Source organism: Crinia signifera, chromosome 6 (genome assembly GCF_055691185.1).
Source record: "Crinia signifera chromosome 6, ASM5569118v1, whole genome shotgun sequence".
NCBI lineage: Eukaryota > Metazoa > Chordata > Amphibia > Anura > Myobatrachidae > Crinia > Crinia signifera.
In genome coordinates, this window is record NC_139222.1 from 285,297,731 (window position 1) to 285,314,477 (window position 16,747).

Consider the following 16,747-nt stretch of genomic DNA (forward strand, 5'->3'; position numbering starts at 1 on the left):
AATCATGCAGACACCTTATCCTAAAATAAAGACACGGACAACAACTGCATAAGTGAAAGGTCATGGATATTTATTACGTGGTATGACCCTATTGTAAAGGGATGGCCAGGAAAGCGCTTGGAGACCAGCTCAGGTCAAAAAGTGTTAGTAATGGTGATGACTACAACGCCCCGACTTATAACCGGGGCGATGAACCGCCCCCATCCATTTAAGGCACAGCCCGCACTGTGACAATCTTACCGCCCCTTCAGTGGCCAACGTGTCCCACCCCCCCGCCCCGCCGGACTCACCAGCCGTCCTGTCAAAGGGGGGCAATACCGCACAGCAACCACCTGTACCTCAAAATGACAGCTGGTCGAGAGCGCCTTCCCGACAATTTCTAATAAATTTTCGCGAAGCCAAATTAGGTGATGGCCAACAGGCCAGGTAGCAATTGAGAGAGCAAGGGAGGGAGGGTGGGAATCCAGACTCAAACAGGAAGCAGCATCACCAGACTCCTCCTTTATATATTGGCCACTCTATCAATCCATCACCTGGGTCTCTATGGGTAATGACTACACTCACAACTTTTTTGGGACAATCACAAAATTCACAGGCTCTTAAATGCCCTCGTGCCTATACAGCCCTCACTGAATCAAGTCAGTGGAGACTGGCTTATATTTGCGGGCGCCGGGACAAAGACAGGGCGAGCAGCTGATGTCATGTGATGTCGGCTGACGACCCCCCCCCCCCCCCCCCCCCGGCACACTTCGTCTTGCCCGCTTTCCCATGATCAGCACCGGTCCTGTTCCTCCCGCCCTGTTACAAACAGCCCGTTCACCAAGGCCATTTGCAGTTGGGGTTTGTACATGCACAGAAATGCCGCAAACCCCCGGGTATCGGGGCATGGGCCAAATTTATTTCACTAATAGTAAACCAGAATCGTCCCCTTAGTCCAGGTGTGGTAAACGGCCCCTGTAGCCAGTGTGCCTGGCCCGCCCTTCTCGCGAGAGCCCCTTATTTAGGGACAGTGCTGGCAGCCGGAGACTGAGAGTCTTATTCAGCGGTAGCCGCCGGAGCAGCATGGGACGCATGAAATGATTTTTTAACCATACAAATGGCCCTTGCCAGAAAAAAAGGTTCCCCTCCCCTGCCTTAGGCCATAGATTTGCTGAAATTTGTTGGTGTTTTTTTTGTTTCGGATTTGACCAAACGTCCACCTGACATTTACAATACATCACCATTGTGCTCTGGAAACTGACAGTTAGCGAGCTCTACGGGTGCATCTGCCGGCTGACTTGGATCATGTGACCTGCTGGGAGGTCTGGAAACTGTGACAGTTATTTGCAGCCACCCACTAGAGAGATTTTTCAAAATTTGATTTCTATGGGGGTGAAAAGGGGTAAAATGTCTGTCATCTGCCCAGATCCCCCAAACCCCCCGTCTACCTTTGCCAGGTTGTAACGAGCCCCATCAGCCGGTTATTAATATTACTATTACCTTTATGTATAGGGTGCATTGGCCCTTCTGCTGCGCCTTACAGAGTGAACGTACAGAAACAATAACAGTAGATGAAGTCCAGGACCTTCCAAACTGAACCCAGATGAATTATTATAGGCAATTTGTGTACAGCTATAACAACAAAGTCAGCGCTGAGTAGAACAACGGCGCTGTGTATGCTAAGCGCTGTGTAAGCTATGGTAAGCCCCACAGGATCTGACAGTCCCTGTCTTCAGGGACTTGTACAACCTCTTAAGACAACACATTTCTCTTTATTCCCGCTGACTTCACACGGATATTCTGTTTATCCCGACCGTTCTCTGCTGCATACGTGTGCTAATACTGGCGTCCTACAGACAGTAGCGGCTTAATACTCTATTTCAGTGGTTCCCAAACTGTGTGCCGTGGCACCCTGGGGTGCCTCAGCGCGCTTGCAGGGGTGCCCTGGAATGGTGGTCCAGGACCAATTCATTTTATTTATGGTCAATGTAATAGGGAAATTCAGTGCTTGTGGCTTCCAATCATACAATATGAGAACAGACCAAAGTGAATACTGTCCCTCACAATATAACTGGACCTAAGGTTCACATACAAAGACAATTTATTTAATTTAATATATATATTTTTTAAATACTCAAGAAACTTTTGACCTAGGGGTGCCACGAAAAAAAAATTCTTATACTCCAGGGCACCGTGATTCCAAAAAGTTTGCCTCTGGGATCAAACCATGTCCACAAATGAGATGCATCAAATTATTATCTATATATTAATAGCCAAATGAAGACTTTTATGAGTGAAATGTTCCTGAGATCCCATTGACTGAGCCGGGTGCACCACATACTGTACCGATATCAAATATCGGCATTGTGACTGGCTGCTTCCTTGTGAAGTGATGTGGAAAAATGTTCCCCAGCCAACCACAATGCATCACCATCTGGAAAATATAACTGTGAACTCTACGTGTGCACCGACTGGGTGATCTGGAAACTGTGACAGTTATTTGCAACCACCCACCAGCAGGAATTTAAAAAAAAAATAGGCTCCTAAAGGGAGTGAAAGAAGTAACTGTAACAATTGGAAATAAGCTATTATATGATACTGGGTGATGACTGTAAGGTAAGAGGGCCCTGCTCGCACGCTCACACATCATTTTATCTTACAAGGTGGAGATGTATCAAGCCTTGGAGAGAGTTGGTGGAAAGTTTGCCATAGCAACCAGTTCACCCCTAACTGGTATTTATCTAGAATCGAATGTGAGACGCTCAACTTTATCTCTCTCTCCAAGTCTTGGTACATCTCACCCCTATATCTACCACAGTGTATGCATACAATAATATTTCTATCTGTGTGTACAGGCCACGGGAGTGAGCAGCAGACAGATCCTGGTTGCCGTCCTACCGGGACTGCCCACATCGGCGGAGCTGTTTATCCTGCCGTACCAGGACGGCACAGGGGAGACCAAGAAGAAGACAGAGGATCTGACACAGGTAAACCTGAGGAACATATAGTGCACCAGTTGCTGCCTGCGGTAGTACAGAAGGAGTAGGGCAACATACTGTAGCCGGCAGAGGTGGTGGGTGGGCGGTGGATTCAGTGACGGTGTCCGTGGTATGGCCGAGCAGCCAGAGTCACCGATGTAGAGGAGGAAACATGGGGAGCGGAGCACTGGTGACATGGAGTGTGCTAGGGAAGAACAAAGGGAGGAGGGCCCTGCCTGTGCCAGCTTACTTACGGAGGGGAAGGGGGAACATTTGGAAGAATCATGGCCTAATTTTGCTGCAGACCCCATAGGGCTGTGTACATTTTTTGATGTTTCATCCAAAGCCGCACCAAGCATAGTACTTTATATAATACTGTAATATGATTGGCAGCTGTGATAAATAGTCATACAGTATTTAGGAAAGCCAATCCTGGAGCATTTATTCAATCCCTGAGGTCCCATGATTGGCTTCCCTAACAAAAAAAAGCCTCGTCCGCCCTGTATATTCACTTACATGGGCGGGTGCAGCCGGGCGCTGTGAGCCGGTTGGGCAGTGCCTCCGGTGGGAAGAGGTGTCTGTCCATGAAGAGGGTGGGTGGTGTGGCTGACAGAATGAAGGGTGGGCAGTGCGCCTGGGGAGCTGAGCCGTGGAGGGCAGGCAGTGCGGCCAGGGAGGGGGAGCTGAGCCGTGGAGGGCAGGCAGTGCGGCCAGGGAGGGGGAGCTGAGCCGTGGAGGGCAGGCAGTGCGGCCAGGGAGGGGGAGCTGAGCCGTGGAGGGCAGGCAGTGCGGCCAGGGAGGGGGAGCTGAGCCATGGAGGGCGGGCAGTGCGGCCAGGGAGGGGGAGCTGAGCCGTGGAGGGCAGGCACTGCGGCCAGGGAGGGGGAGCTGAGCCGTGGAGGGCAGGCAGTGTGGCCAGGGAGCTGAGCCGTGGAGGGAAGGCATTACGGCCAGGGAGGGGGAGCTGAGCCGTGGAGGGCAGGCAGTGTGGCCAGGGAGCTGAGCCGTGGAGGGAAGGCATTACGGCCAGGGAGGGGGAGCTGAGCCGTGGAGGGCCGGCAGTGCGGCCAGGGAGGGGAAGCTGAGCCGTGGAGGGCAGGCAGTGCGGCCAGGGAGGGGGAGCTGAGCCGTGGAGGGCGGGCAGTGCGGCCTGCGCAGCGTGACCTCTTACACGTCACGCTGCACAGTCATGGACAGGAGAAGCCAGTCAGTGTCTGTGCGATTACTCAGACGCTGCCCGGCATTAGACTGCGCATGGGCAGTCTAATCCTGAAATCCCAGGATTGGACAGTCCAATCCCAGCAATTTTGGGCCCAAATCCCGCCGTTCCCGCCATTGGCCACCCTAGTCATACTGCGCAGCAGATAGCTAGGGGGCATGACCAAGCTGGTTGGGGGACCTAGCTCCATGATCACATCTTCTTGGCTCAAACCCCCCCTGTTATACAGTGGCAAAAACCAGGCACTGTACAGTGGGGCATGGCTAAAATTACGCTATTCAACGCGAATTGGGTCCCCCGCAGACCACTGACTTCTACTTTCTTGTGGAGGGGTGTGGGGGGGGGGCTCCGGGGAAAGTGGGCAACTTGTCCAGCTCTCCAGGGAACGGGAGGGGCACCAGATTTTCAGGAGCCTCCCAACCATTCCAGGACGGTAAGCAAGTATGTAAATAGTGGACATGAAAAAGGTCGACATGCATTATTTTTACTAAATTTTCAGCCGACATGTGCCAACAGACGGTATCTCGTGCCCTACCATCCACATGGGAGTCTAGAGAGAATAAAATAGTGAGCGAGCCCGAAGCATGGGGAGTGCAGCGAGCCATGCAGGGGGGGCTGTACACTTAGACAGTGTCCATGTCGACCTATGTCGACATATACACCCTAAAAACATTTTAAAAACACGTCAACCTTTTTCCATGTGGACCTTTTGGATGTCGACCTTTTAACCATTTCGACCTTTTCCCTGTCAACCTTGTGACTGTCGACCATTAGTGGTCGACCATATGACTGTAGACACTGTAGATGTTTTATACCATAACCCTGCAGTGTACGGGGTGTAAAAAAAGAACTCAGTTTAAAAAAATAAAATAAATGTACTCCCAGGCCCAGTACCTTATAAATTGGGCATGAATGCAATTCAAAATTCAGCAGCTACAAATGTATAACTAAACAAGATCCCCTTTGGCGCCGGCTGGAATATTGCATTCCTGAGAAATCTGTTCTTGATTGCATCCCAAAGTCTCGATGGTCATAAAGACAGGAACAGACAGGAACCGGCGCAAACCTCCTAAAAAAGAAATGAATGCAAAATCCTGAAGCAGCAAGATTGCCGTCAGGTCAGATCAATCCCCTTTCATTTAGTTTATTACACGGCTTATTGGGATAAACAAGAGCATCCTCGCGCCCGCCGGGCCTACGCTTACACCTTTATTAAATGGTGAGCGATGGTTCTAGGTATTGATAACCAGTAATGAGCTAAATCTCGTCAGGACAAGCTGTGGGACCAACATTCATTTTCTTTCTAGCCAAATCATTATCCAAAATCATTCAAACTAACGAGGGTTTAGATGGAAATTGACGTACTGTAGTTTGATATTCGACTTGCAATCGCGTTTTTTTCTCCGACCCCGTTTATGACGAGGAGGGGGTCGCTATACAGGGAGCAAGGTTTGTGTTTGCATTTCTTTGTCTACGCGGCTCCTTTGAATGTTGTGTATGTGTTTATAGTGTGCGCCAATACGGAACGATTAGGGAGATTTCATTGTTTTCTGTTCTGCAGTTTTACATTTAAGATTTAGGAGGTAATTCACATTGGCTTGCTGTGAGCCAAATTCAGTCTGGCAACCAATGTTGCGGGTTTGCGCGCATGTGGGGTGGGGGGGGATTCGCTGGCCTGGCGGGTGGCATTTAAGAGCTTGGTGCTTACTGAACCAAACTGAATCACCCCCTTCGTTTCCTTTATTATTCTTTGGGAGCAGATTGTGTGCCACCTGTACAAAATGTGCCTTTATCTTCAGTAAATGTGTTCTTTTAGTTAATGAAGCCTGATTTAGTGGGGTGTGTAGTGCGCTGATCACAGGTCGAAGCTCCAAGGACCAATGATGCAGAAGACTTATGGGAGTCACAATGTCTATGGTATAACACTCAATACGGGAGCAGGAAGAAATAAGGAGGGATAACGCTCACCGATAGCAAACCTCCCAGCATGCCCCTCTCCAGGAGGGACACATTGCTCTGCTCCTGGGCTTCCCTGGTAATGTATGATTGCCAGCACCTGTGGTGACACCTTTCTTATCAGTTACCTAGCTCCCCACAGGTGCTGGCAATCCTACAATATCCATACCTCCCAGCATGCCCCTCTCCAGGAGGACACATTGCTCCATACCTCCCAGCATGCCCCTCTCCAGGAGGACACAATGCTCTGCTCCTGGGCTTCCCTGGTAATGTATGATTGCCAGCACCTGTGGTGCCACCTTTCTTATCAGCTACCTAGCTCCCCACAGGTGCTGGCAATCATACATTATCCATACCTCCCAGCATGCCCCTCTCCAGGAGGACACAGTGCTCTGTTCCTGGGCTTCCCTGGTAATGTATGACTGCCAGCACCTGTGGTGCCACCTTTCTTATCAGTTACCTAGCTCCCCACAGGTGCTGGCAATCCTACATTATCCATACCTCCCAGCATGCCCCTCTCCAGGAGGACACATTGCTCTGTTTCTGGACTTCCCTGGTAATGTATGATTGCCAGCACCTGTGGTGACACCTTTCTTATCAGTTACCTAGCTCCCCACAGGTGCTGGCAATCATACATTATCCATACCTCCCAGCATGCCCCTCTCCAGGAGGACACAATGCTCTGTCCTGGACTTCCCTGGTAATGTAGGATTGCCAGCACCTGTGGTGCCACCTTTCTTATCAGCTACCTAGCTCCCCACAGGTGCTGGCAATCATACATTATCCATGCCTCCCAGCATGCCCCTCTCCAGGAGGACACAATGCTCTGTTCCTGGGCTTCCCTGGTAATGTATGATTGCTAGCACCTGTGGTGACACCTTTCTTATCAGTTACCTAGCTCCCCACAGGTGCTGGCAATCATACATTATCCATACCTCCCAGCATGACCCTCTCCAGGAGGACACAATGCTCTGTTTCTGGACTTCCCTGGTAATGTATGATTGCCATCACCTGTGGTGACACCTTTCTTATCAGTTACCCAGCTCCCCACAGGTGCTGGCAATCCTACATTATCCATACCTCCCAGCATGCCCCTCTCCAGGAGGACACAATGCTCTGTTCCTGGGCTTCCCTGTAATGTATGATTGCCAGCACCTGTGCCGACACATTTCTTATCAGTTACCTGGCTCCCCACAGGTGCTGGCAATCATACATTATCCATACCTCCCAGCATGCCCCTCTCCAGGAGGACACAATGCTCTGTTCCTGGGCTTCCGTGGTAATGTATGATTGCCAGCACCTGTGGTGACACCTTTCTTATCAGTTACCTAGCTCCCCACAGGTGCTGGCAATCCTACATTATCCATACCTCCCAGCATGCCCCTCTCCAGGAGGACACAATGCTCTGTTCCTGGGCTTCCCTGGTAATGTATGATTGCTAGCACCTGTGGTGACACCTTTCTTATCAGTTACCTAGCTCCCCACAGGTGCTGGCAATCCTACATTATCCATACCTCCCAGCATGCCCCTCTCCAGGAGGACACAATGCTCTGTTCCTGGGCTTCCCTGGTAATGTATGATTGCCAGCACCTGTGGTGACACCTTCCTTATCAGTTACCTAGCTCCCCACAGGTGCTGGCAATCATACATTATCCATACCTCCCAGCATGCCCCTCTCCAGGAGGATACAATGCTCTGTTTCTGGACTTCCCTGGTAATGTATGATTGCCATCACCTGTTTTAAACAGGTAATTGGGTAAGAAAGGTGTTTCCACACAGGTAATAGCAATCATACATTATGAGAGACGTCCAGAAACAGAGCATTGTGTCCCTCCTGGAGAGGGTCATGTTGGGAGGTATGGAGCATTGTGTCCCTCCTGGAGAGGGTCATGTTGGGAGGTATGGAACATTGTGTCCCTCCTGGAGAGGGTCATGTTGGGAGGTATGGAGCATTGTGTCCCTCCTGGAGAGGGTCATGTTGGGAGGTATGGAGCATTGTGTCCCTCCTGGAGAGGGTCATGTTGGGAGGTATGGAGCATTGTGTCCTCCTGGAGAGGGTCATGTTGGGAGGTATGGAGCACTGTGTCCCTCCTGGAGAGGGTCATGTTGGGAGGTATGGAGCATTGTGTCCTCCTGGAGAGGGTCATGTTGGGAGGTATGGAGCATTGTGTCCCTCCTGGAGAGGGGCATGCTTGGAGGTATGGAGCATTGTGTCCCTCCTGGAGAGGGGCATGCTGGGAGGTATGACCAGGGCTATTTTTGTGCAGGCTCTAGCAGAAACTGTGGCCCTTATTCTAGTTCACTCTTTCTGACAAAATATTTCTTAGATGGACAAAACCATGTGCACTGCAGGTGAGGCAGGTGTTACTTGTGCAGAGATAATTAGATTTGGGTGGGGTTTTACACCTGCCTCACCTGCAGTGCACATGGTTTTGTCCATCTAAGAAATATTTTGTCAGAAAGAGTGAACTAGAATAAGGGCCTCAGTTCCTGCTAGAGCCTGCACAAAAATAGCCCTGCTGGGAGGTATGCGATAGTGTGATGTAGACAGTCACGTACGAGTTCACATATGAAGAGGGAGAATCCCTAACTCTTACACCATAGCAATGTCACTGCTTCTATCCATTAACATTATTGCTAGGACTAGATTAACAATATCACAGATGGGACTACAGCTCCAGGCCTCTACATAAATGGGCCCTTCATCATGACAGTGTGATGATGATGATGAGCAGCCACCAGCGGCCACGGGGTTGGCCATAAATCATAGTATGAAAAATGCATATCTATTTTCCTTGAATAATGCTTGAAATTTTTCGACTTTTGCATATTTATGGAAACATGATAGTGGCCAAACCCACAGTGCACTGGCCACACCTACATGACAATGGCCACACCCATGCGGCACAGCCACATGACCCTGACCTCTCCCACACAGCCCTGGTCACAGCTCCTCCCCTTCTCAGAATAGACCCATGCACATGTAATTTGACCCTGACTAGTACAATTATATTAGCAAACAGCAATTAGCGTTTTAAAGGGATGAGGGCGGATGTCTATATTGTTCCGAATTTAGTTCAAATTTTCATTTTGCATGTGCATTGTGTACTAATTACATTTGATATGTTAAAAGCTATTTAGATTAGCAATATCATCCAACTCTACATCGGACCTTGCTGTCCTGCCAGTTTGCAATGCAATCAATTATTTATATATTATCCATTGCCAAAATCAGATATAGTCAATGTCTGGGGTTAGGGGTCCGGGCACTTCAAGGGAAATCGCATAGTAAATTGTCCATAGCCAATATCTCACCATATGTATGCACCTTAATGAGTGGGGTGCAATGTCTGTAATGCCTGGCCACATGGCAGCAAACAGAACAGGCCTCGGAGGTATGTCAGCCCCTGGGAGCCCTATGGCCAATCCACCCCTGGACAGGGTCGACCCGGGTCTTGCTTCCAGAGTCCGACCAGGTCATGACCAGGGTTATTCCTGCCTCTGACCCAAGTCGGCTGCAGGGTTAAAGGAATTGATTACCTGGGTCATGTCTAAAAGCCTGCTAATTAGCTGGATCAGTAGCAATTGGAGACGTCATACTCTCCAAGCATCCTGTATGAGCGGAGATGACGGAGTCCCGGCAGCGGCGTGAATAGGGTTAAGTATAACTGAAGATCCAACCCTGAGTTTGGTCCCCTGGGTCGGACAACAGTCAGTGCTTGGGCTTCAGTGTGACAGGGGTATAATATACAAAGGAATTGTCACCCACAGCACCCAAAGTACAGACTATAAGGGTAAATAGGGCTCGGGGGATTCTTCTGAGCTATACTGCCCTCAACACCCAATCCCGTAATAAAAGATGTACTCTTGCCAATAAATGCAAGTTTCCACCTTTATGTCCTATGAAGCAAGACTTAAAAAGTGCAAAGAAGCTGTTTCCAGCCTGATTCCGATTTACGAAGGACAAACTCTTGGAATGTTTCTTTGAGCTCCGGAATAATTACTCCTGAAATTGGACACGTTCCACGTCTCCAATAAAACATTATCTAATTTGTTATGCTGCTCTTAATATCTTTGACCTAGATCCTGCTTAATAAGGAAATCCAAATGCACTAGTGAATCAGGTGTGGGACGGCGGATTAGGGTCTCTCTGGGCCCGTTCTGCAGAAATCACTGGCGGCTTAAGTGCTGAGCTTGCTCCTGTAAGTTGACTCCGCTGCAAACCACTGACCTAAATCAAACTTAAGTGTCTATCACTAATCGCAGGAATATTAATCTTTCTGGCTAATTAGATGTTACTATCCATTCCTCGTCCTTGCTGAAAAATGACTCGTGAAAAATGAGACCTATTACAGGATTATTCCGTCTCCCGACAACGCAGTTAATTCTGAACACTAAGAAGAGTTAGGGGATAATTCGTAGGCACAAAGGATGTTAGAGCCGGTTACTAAAGGCTGGGAAGGGTTAGTGCTGGGTGCAGGGTAATTTTGCTGGAGGATGGGAAGGACGAGTGTTGGGTGGGAGGTAATTCTGTTGGAGACTGGGAAGGGCGAGTGTTGGGTGCAGGGTAATTTGCTGGAGGCTGGGAAGGACGAGTGTTGGGTGGGAGGTAATTCTGTTGGAGACTGGGAAGGGTTAGTGTTGGGTGCAGGGTAATTCTGCTGGAGGCTGGGAAGGACGAGTGTTGGGTGGGAGGTAATTCTGTTGGAGACTGGGAAGGGCGAGTGTTGGGTGCAGGGTAATTCTGCTGGAGGCTGGGAAGGGCGAGTGTTGGGTAGGGGGTAATTCTGCTGGAGGCTGGGAAGGGCGAGTGTTGGGCAGGGAGTAATTCTGCTGGAGGCTGGGAAGGGCGAGTGTTGGGCAGGGGGTAATTCTGCTGGAGACTGGGAAGGGCGAGTGTTGGGTGCAGTGTAATTCTGCTGTAGGCTGGGAAGGGCGAGTGTTGGGTGCAGTGTAATTCTGCTGTAGGCTGGGAAAGGTGAGTGTTGGGTGAGAGGTAATTCTGCTGGAGACGGAAGGCTGAGTGTTGGGTGCAGTGTAATTCTACTGGAGTCTGGGAGGGGCGAGTGTTGGGTGCAGTGTAATTCTACTGGAGTCTGGGAGGGGCGAGTGTTGGGTGCAGGGTGATTCTGCTGAAGGCTGGGAGGGGCGAGTGTTGGGTGGGAGGTAATTCTGCTGAAGGCAGGGAAGGGTAAGTTTTGGGTGCGAGGTAATTCTGCTGGAGTCTTGGAAGGGTGAGTGTTGGGTGGGAGGTAATTCTGCTGGAGGCTGGGAAGGGTGAGTGTTAGGTGGGAGGTAATTCTGCTGAAGGCAGGGAAGGGTAAGTGTTGGGTGCGAGGTCATTCTGCTGTAGTCTTGGATGGGCGAGTGTTGGGTGCAAGGTAATTCTGCTGGAAGCTGGGATAGGCGAGTGCTGGGTAATTCTGTTGGAGGCCTGTGGGTCTGGTGGCTCCAGAGGTATATACTGGCTCATCATACATGGCTTCTGGTAGTGAGTATGACCAATCCTCCCTCTAACCCTACCCTTGCCCCAAAGTGCCTTACCCTAAACTATCCTCCCGCAGTCAAACCATAACTATCCCCCTAATGCCGAACACTAACCTCCCCTACCTTATACTAACCATCCCTAGTGCCTAACCCTAACCTTGCTCTTCAGCATCCTAATCCAGCCCTTAATATTTAATCCTAACCACCCTTCCCGCACCATAACACTAACTTTCCCCCCAGTGCCCAGCCCTAACTGCCCCCTACCACAACTTAACCCTAAGCCTTCCCTTAGTGCTTAACCCTAACCTCCCCTCCCACAGCCCAACCTTCCCCCTAGTGCCCAGCCCTAACTGCCCCCTACCACAACTCAACCCTAAACCTTCCCTTAGTGCTTAACCCTAACCTCCCCTCCCATAGCCCAACCTTCCCTCTAGTGCCCAGCCCTATCTGCTCTCTAACACAACTTAACCCAAAGCCTTCCCCTAGTGCCCAGCCCTAACTGCTCCCCACCACAACCTAACCCTAAGCCTCCCCCTAGCCCCCAGCCCTAACCGCTCCCCACCACAACCTAACCCTAAGCCTCCCCCTAGCGCCCAGCCCTAACCGCTCCCCAACACAACCTAACCCTCCCCCTAGTGCCTAGTCCGAACTGCTCCCCACCACAACCTAACCCTAAGCCTCTCCCTAGTGCCCAGCCCTAACCGTTCCCCACCACAACCTAACCCTAAGCCTCCCCCTAGTGCCCAGCCCTAACAGCTCCCCACCACAACCTAACCCTAAGCCTCCCCCTAGTGCCCAGCCCTAACCGCTCCCCACCACAACCTAACCCTAAGCCTCTCCCTAGAACCCAGCACTAACCGCTCCCCACCATAACCTAACCCTCCCCCTAGTGCCCAGCCCTAACCGCTCCCCACCACAACCAAACCCTAAGCCTCTCCCAAGCGCCCAGCCCTAACCGCTCCCCACCACAACCTAACCCTAAGCCTCCCCCTAGTGCCCAACCCTAAGTGCTCCCCACCACAACCTAACCCTCCCCCTAGCGCCCAGCTCTAACCGTTCCACACCACAACCTAACCCTAAACCTCCCCCTAGCGCCCAGCTCTAACCGCTCCCCACCACAACCTAACCCTAAGCCTCTCCCAAGCGCCCAGCCCTAACTGCTCCCCACCACAACCTAACCCTAAACCTCTCCAAAGTGCCCAGCTCTAACCGCTCCCCACCACAACCTAACCCTAAGCCTCTCCCAAGTGCCCAGCTCTAACCGCTCCCCACCACAACCTAACCCTAAGCCTCTCCCAAGCGCCCAGCCCTAACTGCTCCCCACCACAACCTAACCCTAAGCCTCTCCCAAGCGCCCAGCCCTAACTGCTCCCCACCACAACCTAACCCTAAGCCTCTCCAAAGTGCCCAGCTCTAACCGCTCCCCACCACAACCTAACCCTAAGCCTCTCCCAAGTGCCCAGCTCTGACCGCTCCCCACCACAACCTAACCCTAAGCCTCTCCCAAGCGCCCAGCCCTAACTGCTCCCCACCACAACCTAACCCTCACATGTTCCTAACCCTATCTACTGTCCTGCATCCTAATTGCTAACCCTCCCCATAGTGCCTACCTCGGACCCTCTACTGATGCAGATATCGCCTAACCCTCCACTGCCAGTCTGTGCAAAATGTTGGCATTGTGAATACATCCAAATTCTGTACATTGTTATGTTTAATGTCACCATATCAGCAATATTGGTATCATAACTGTCGACATTGTGGTGTCGACATTTTGAATGTTGGCATTGCAAATTGTGACATTTTCCATTTGAGAATAACGTTACTACAATTTAGCAGATTTTTGATTCCACTTTCCGGCTCTTTATCTCCCGAGGACCCGTCCTAGGTGACGATGGTCTTTCTTTTCTTTGGCTTCATTTCAGTTTTAGATGTTTTCATCCTGAAGAACATTGCCGAAATCTGAAGCCTCTGCATTTCCTTCTCCTGCTCCCCCTGGATTTGTTACAGCAGATGGATGGGATTGTCGCACACAACACAAATAAAATCATGTTTGTGAGTTTGCATAATCTCATTTAGCATTTTATGCCATTTCCTGAACACCATAATCCAGACGTTATAAAACAACCCTCCTTTATACGCCCCAGCTGCGCACCGCACTTCCCTCTATTTGCACAAGACCCGTGCCCTGAGTTCCCGATCCACTGCGGTGGCGCTCTGTGCTACAGACTTACAAACAGCTTTATTTAAAATTCGTAAATAACAAAAATATTTTAAGAGGGAAGTGATAAGTCTTCTGCGAAGACTTGTGGGCAGAACGGGATTTGTTATACAATGGTGGGTGGTATCTATGGCTTCTCACTCGGTAGCTAGCACAGATGAGTGCATAAAAGTTGCCAATAGTTTATAATAGCTGAATTTTGTTACTCTGTGGGTATCTCTAACATACTTATCTGCTGTACTGGAAGTTGCGGGAGACTCCCCATTATTTGAGTAGTCCCCTGCACCCCTGGAAGTGTGTCTGGAGCTCCTGCATCCCACATCTTTGTGAAGCTGACAGGATAGGGGAAAGTTCCTAATGATGCAGTATTTTAGCCACGCACCTGCATTACAGATACACAGAACATGGCATTTTACCATGACGGGGTGGGGCCTAATGATGTAAGTGCCAAAAAGCCTCTGAGTTCTATGGGCTTCTCCCAGCGTGGAGACACAAAGTAGAGCTGTTAGCAAGGCAAATGGAGAAAACCATGCTCCATAACAGGTGCAGAGAGAGTTAGATTTGGGTGGCGGTATGTTCAAACATAGATCTAAATTGCAGTGTAAGAATAAAGCAGCCGGTATTTACCCTGCACAGAAATATTTATAACCCACCCAAATCTAACTCTCTCTGCACATTTTACATCTGCCCCACCTGCAGTGCAGCATGGTTTTGTCCATTTGCTTAAAAAAAGCAGCTTTGCGATCGCATTGGATCTGACATAGGGTTGACCATTTGCGGAGCACATCTTGGAGAATTGCACCATAACTGGGTTGTGTACCTAGGATGATGCAGATTTGTCTTATCAAACACACCTACATTTGCAACTAGAAAAGGCTGTACTGTGCTGTAGGTTGTAATGGGAGATTCCCAAGTAGACAAAGTTCTCCTCTGGGCTAATTTGTGTAAACTCCACCAGACGAGCCCTTCCTGGATGCTCACCCTTTTGCATATGGGGAAGGCGCAAGTGTGCGCTGACGCTGGCAGAGAGATGTGCAGGGTAATTGAGGACTGGATATCTTCCAGCTTCGTATGGAGCCTACTCACTGAGCCTCAGAGAGACCACAAGATTAAGGAACACAAGGCTTGAACATATTAAAGATAACGTTGACCTGTTAAATATTCTGTCTGGCAGACTCACGGCAAACCCAAAAGATCAAGTGACAAATGAAGATATTCATGCAGGTAGAAGAGGTCGGCTGGAGGGGGGGGGGGTCTCTAATTAATGCTCTTGTACTTTTTTTTTTTCTCACAATTAAATTGAATTAAGGTTTTATGTGGAAATCTCATCTGCTGAGCAACAGCGTTAGGAAGAAGCATGCTCGGGATAATACTGGCCAAGAGAACAGACGGTTGTATGTCTGGTCTCAGGCTTGAATAAAAGGGTGGACCCTGTGTCTGGAACAGTAGAGGGGGTTGGACCAGGGCCGGTGTGATGTTCCACCGCCACCACCAGCAAGTACAACAAGGATGTCTTCCGCATAGATATTGTTAACTTTGTGATAGACAAACTCCGTGCCCCCTCCCCCAGTGTCCGACACCCTAGGCAACTGCCTAATGGTAGAGAGGGCAGAGATGGCACCTTGTCAGGCAAGTGAGAGGCTTAGATGTGGTACAGGTAAAGAAGGTACTCATGAGATCTCTCACTGGTTCCCATCTAATAGAGCAAGAGGTCAAGACCCTTTTATATATATATATATATATATATATATATATATATATATATAGACATTGTAGTTTCAAAACTAAGGGGTGCTGTGTGCAACCACAACACAGTATATAAGGGGGTGAATGAGGCCTTATCACTCAGCTCCGAATTCAGTACCCCAGCCAATGTTGTGGGTTCGCTTCTTCAGTGAGTGTCACACATGCTGGGGCAGGCAGGGGGAGGTCGAAGGGATCCGCCCAGCGTTTCATGGGCGTGCCCACAAAAATGGTGGGCATGCCCATGGAAATGCTGTGCGGCCTATCAGAACAAAGGCATATCGATACCTGATTGGGACAGACGTTAACGCCCGCCCCCATCTCTGCCATCTCCGCCCAGGATAAAAATTTAGTATAGACTTTTTTCTAAGAAGGAGGAAGAATTATTCGATGGCGAGCGACCAGGTCTGAAACAATAGTCTCAAAAGTTTAATGGTGATGATTGATTTTTATTATTATTATTATTATAATTATTATTACATTTGGTGTTATTGTTCTTTACTATTTTATTTTCAAAAAGTACCATCAGCAGTGGTTTGCGGTCCTCGTTATTATTACTTCGTTAAGGCCTCTTTTTGTCTCTTAGATCTCGGACGTGTTCATTAACAAACTCAATCAGGACATGGTTCATTTCGAGCTGAAGCCCGGAGTCCGCATCATGGTGCACGCGGCCCATTTAACAGCAGGTACCTGGACTGTTTCCAACTCTCCTGTGTTTTGTATTGATGATTATTATTATTGCGCAGTTTGAATTTAGAAAAAAAAAAACCCTGGGTCTAATAGCATAAAATAATAAATATCAGTAGTGTAACATTAGCGGTAATATTAGGAATGATTGTTGCGGTATGTTCCAGTTTCTGGTAATACGGTATAATAAATAATGAACCTTTATCCGGCCGGAAATGTTTGCTCGGGAGAACACAACCTGTCTGCGTTTTATCGTTGTTTACCGTTATTGTAACCTCGCAGCAAATATTCCTGCATTGTGATTGTGCTACTGGTCATCCGCAAACTCATACAGAATCTGATGGGACACATTGTTATTTGTATCACAAATCACACAATAGGGTCTATTTACTAGGTCTTGGAAAGAGATAAAGTGGACGCCCCTCACTGTCATTTTTTTCAAACACAACCTGTAAAACAGTAGTTAGAAGCTGATTGGCT

At 49.3% G+C, this 16,747-nt stretch overlaps 1 protein-coding gene across 5 annotated transcripts in view; it reads left to right on the forward strand.

The window, feature by feature from the left end:
• Positions 1–16,747, forward strand: part of SORCS1 (sortilin related VPS10 domain containing receptor 1) — a 501,652-nt gene that overhangs the window by 458,350 nt on the left and 26,555 nt on the right. For all 5 annotated transcript variants that reach the window (XM_083149856.1, XM_083149858.1, XM_083149860.1 and 2 more), the window contains exons 23-24: positions 2,835–2,966; positions 16,167–16,266. In XM_083149856.1, coding sequence (XP_083005982.1) covers positions 2,835–2,966; positions 16,167–16,266 — 232 coding nt within the window. The remainder of the gene's footprint in view (positions 1–2,834; positions 2,967–16,166; positions 16,267–16,747) is intronic.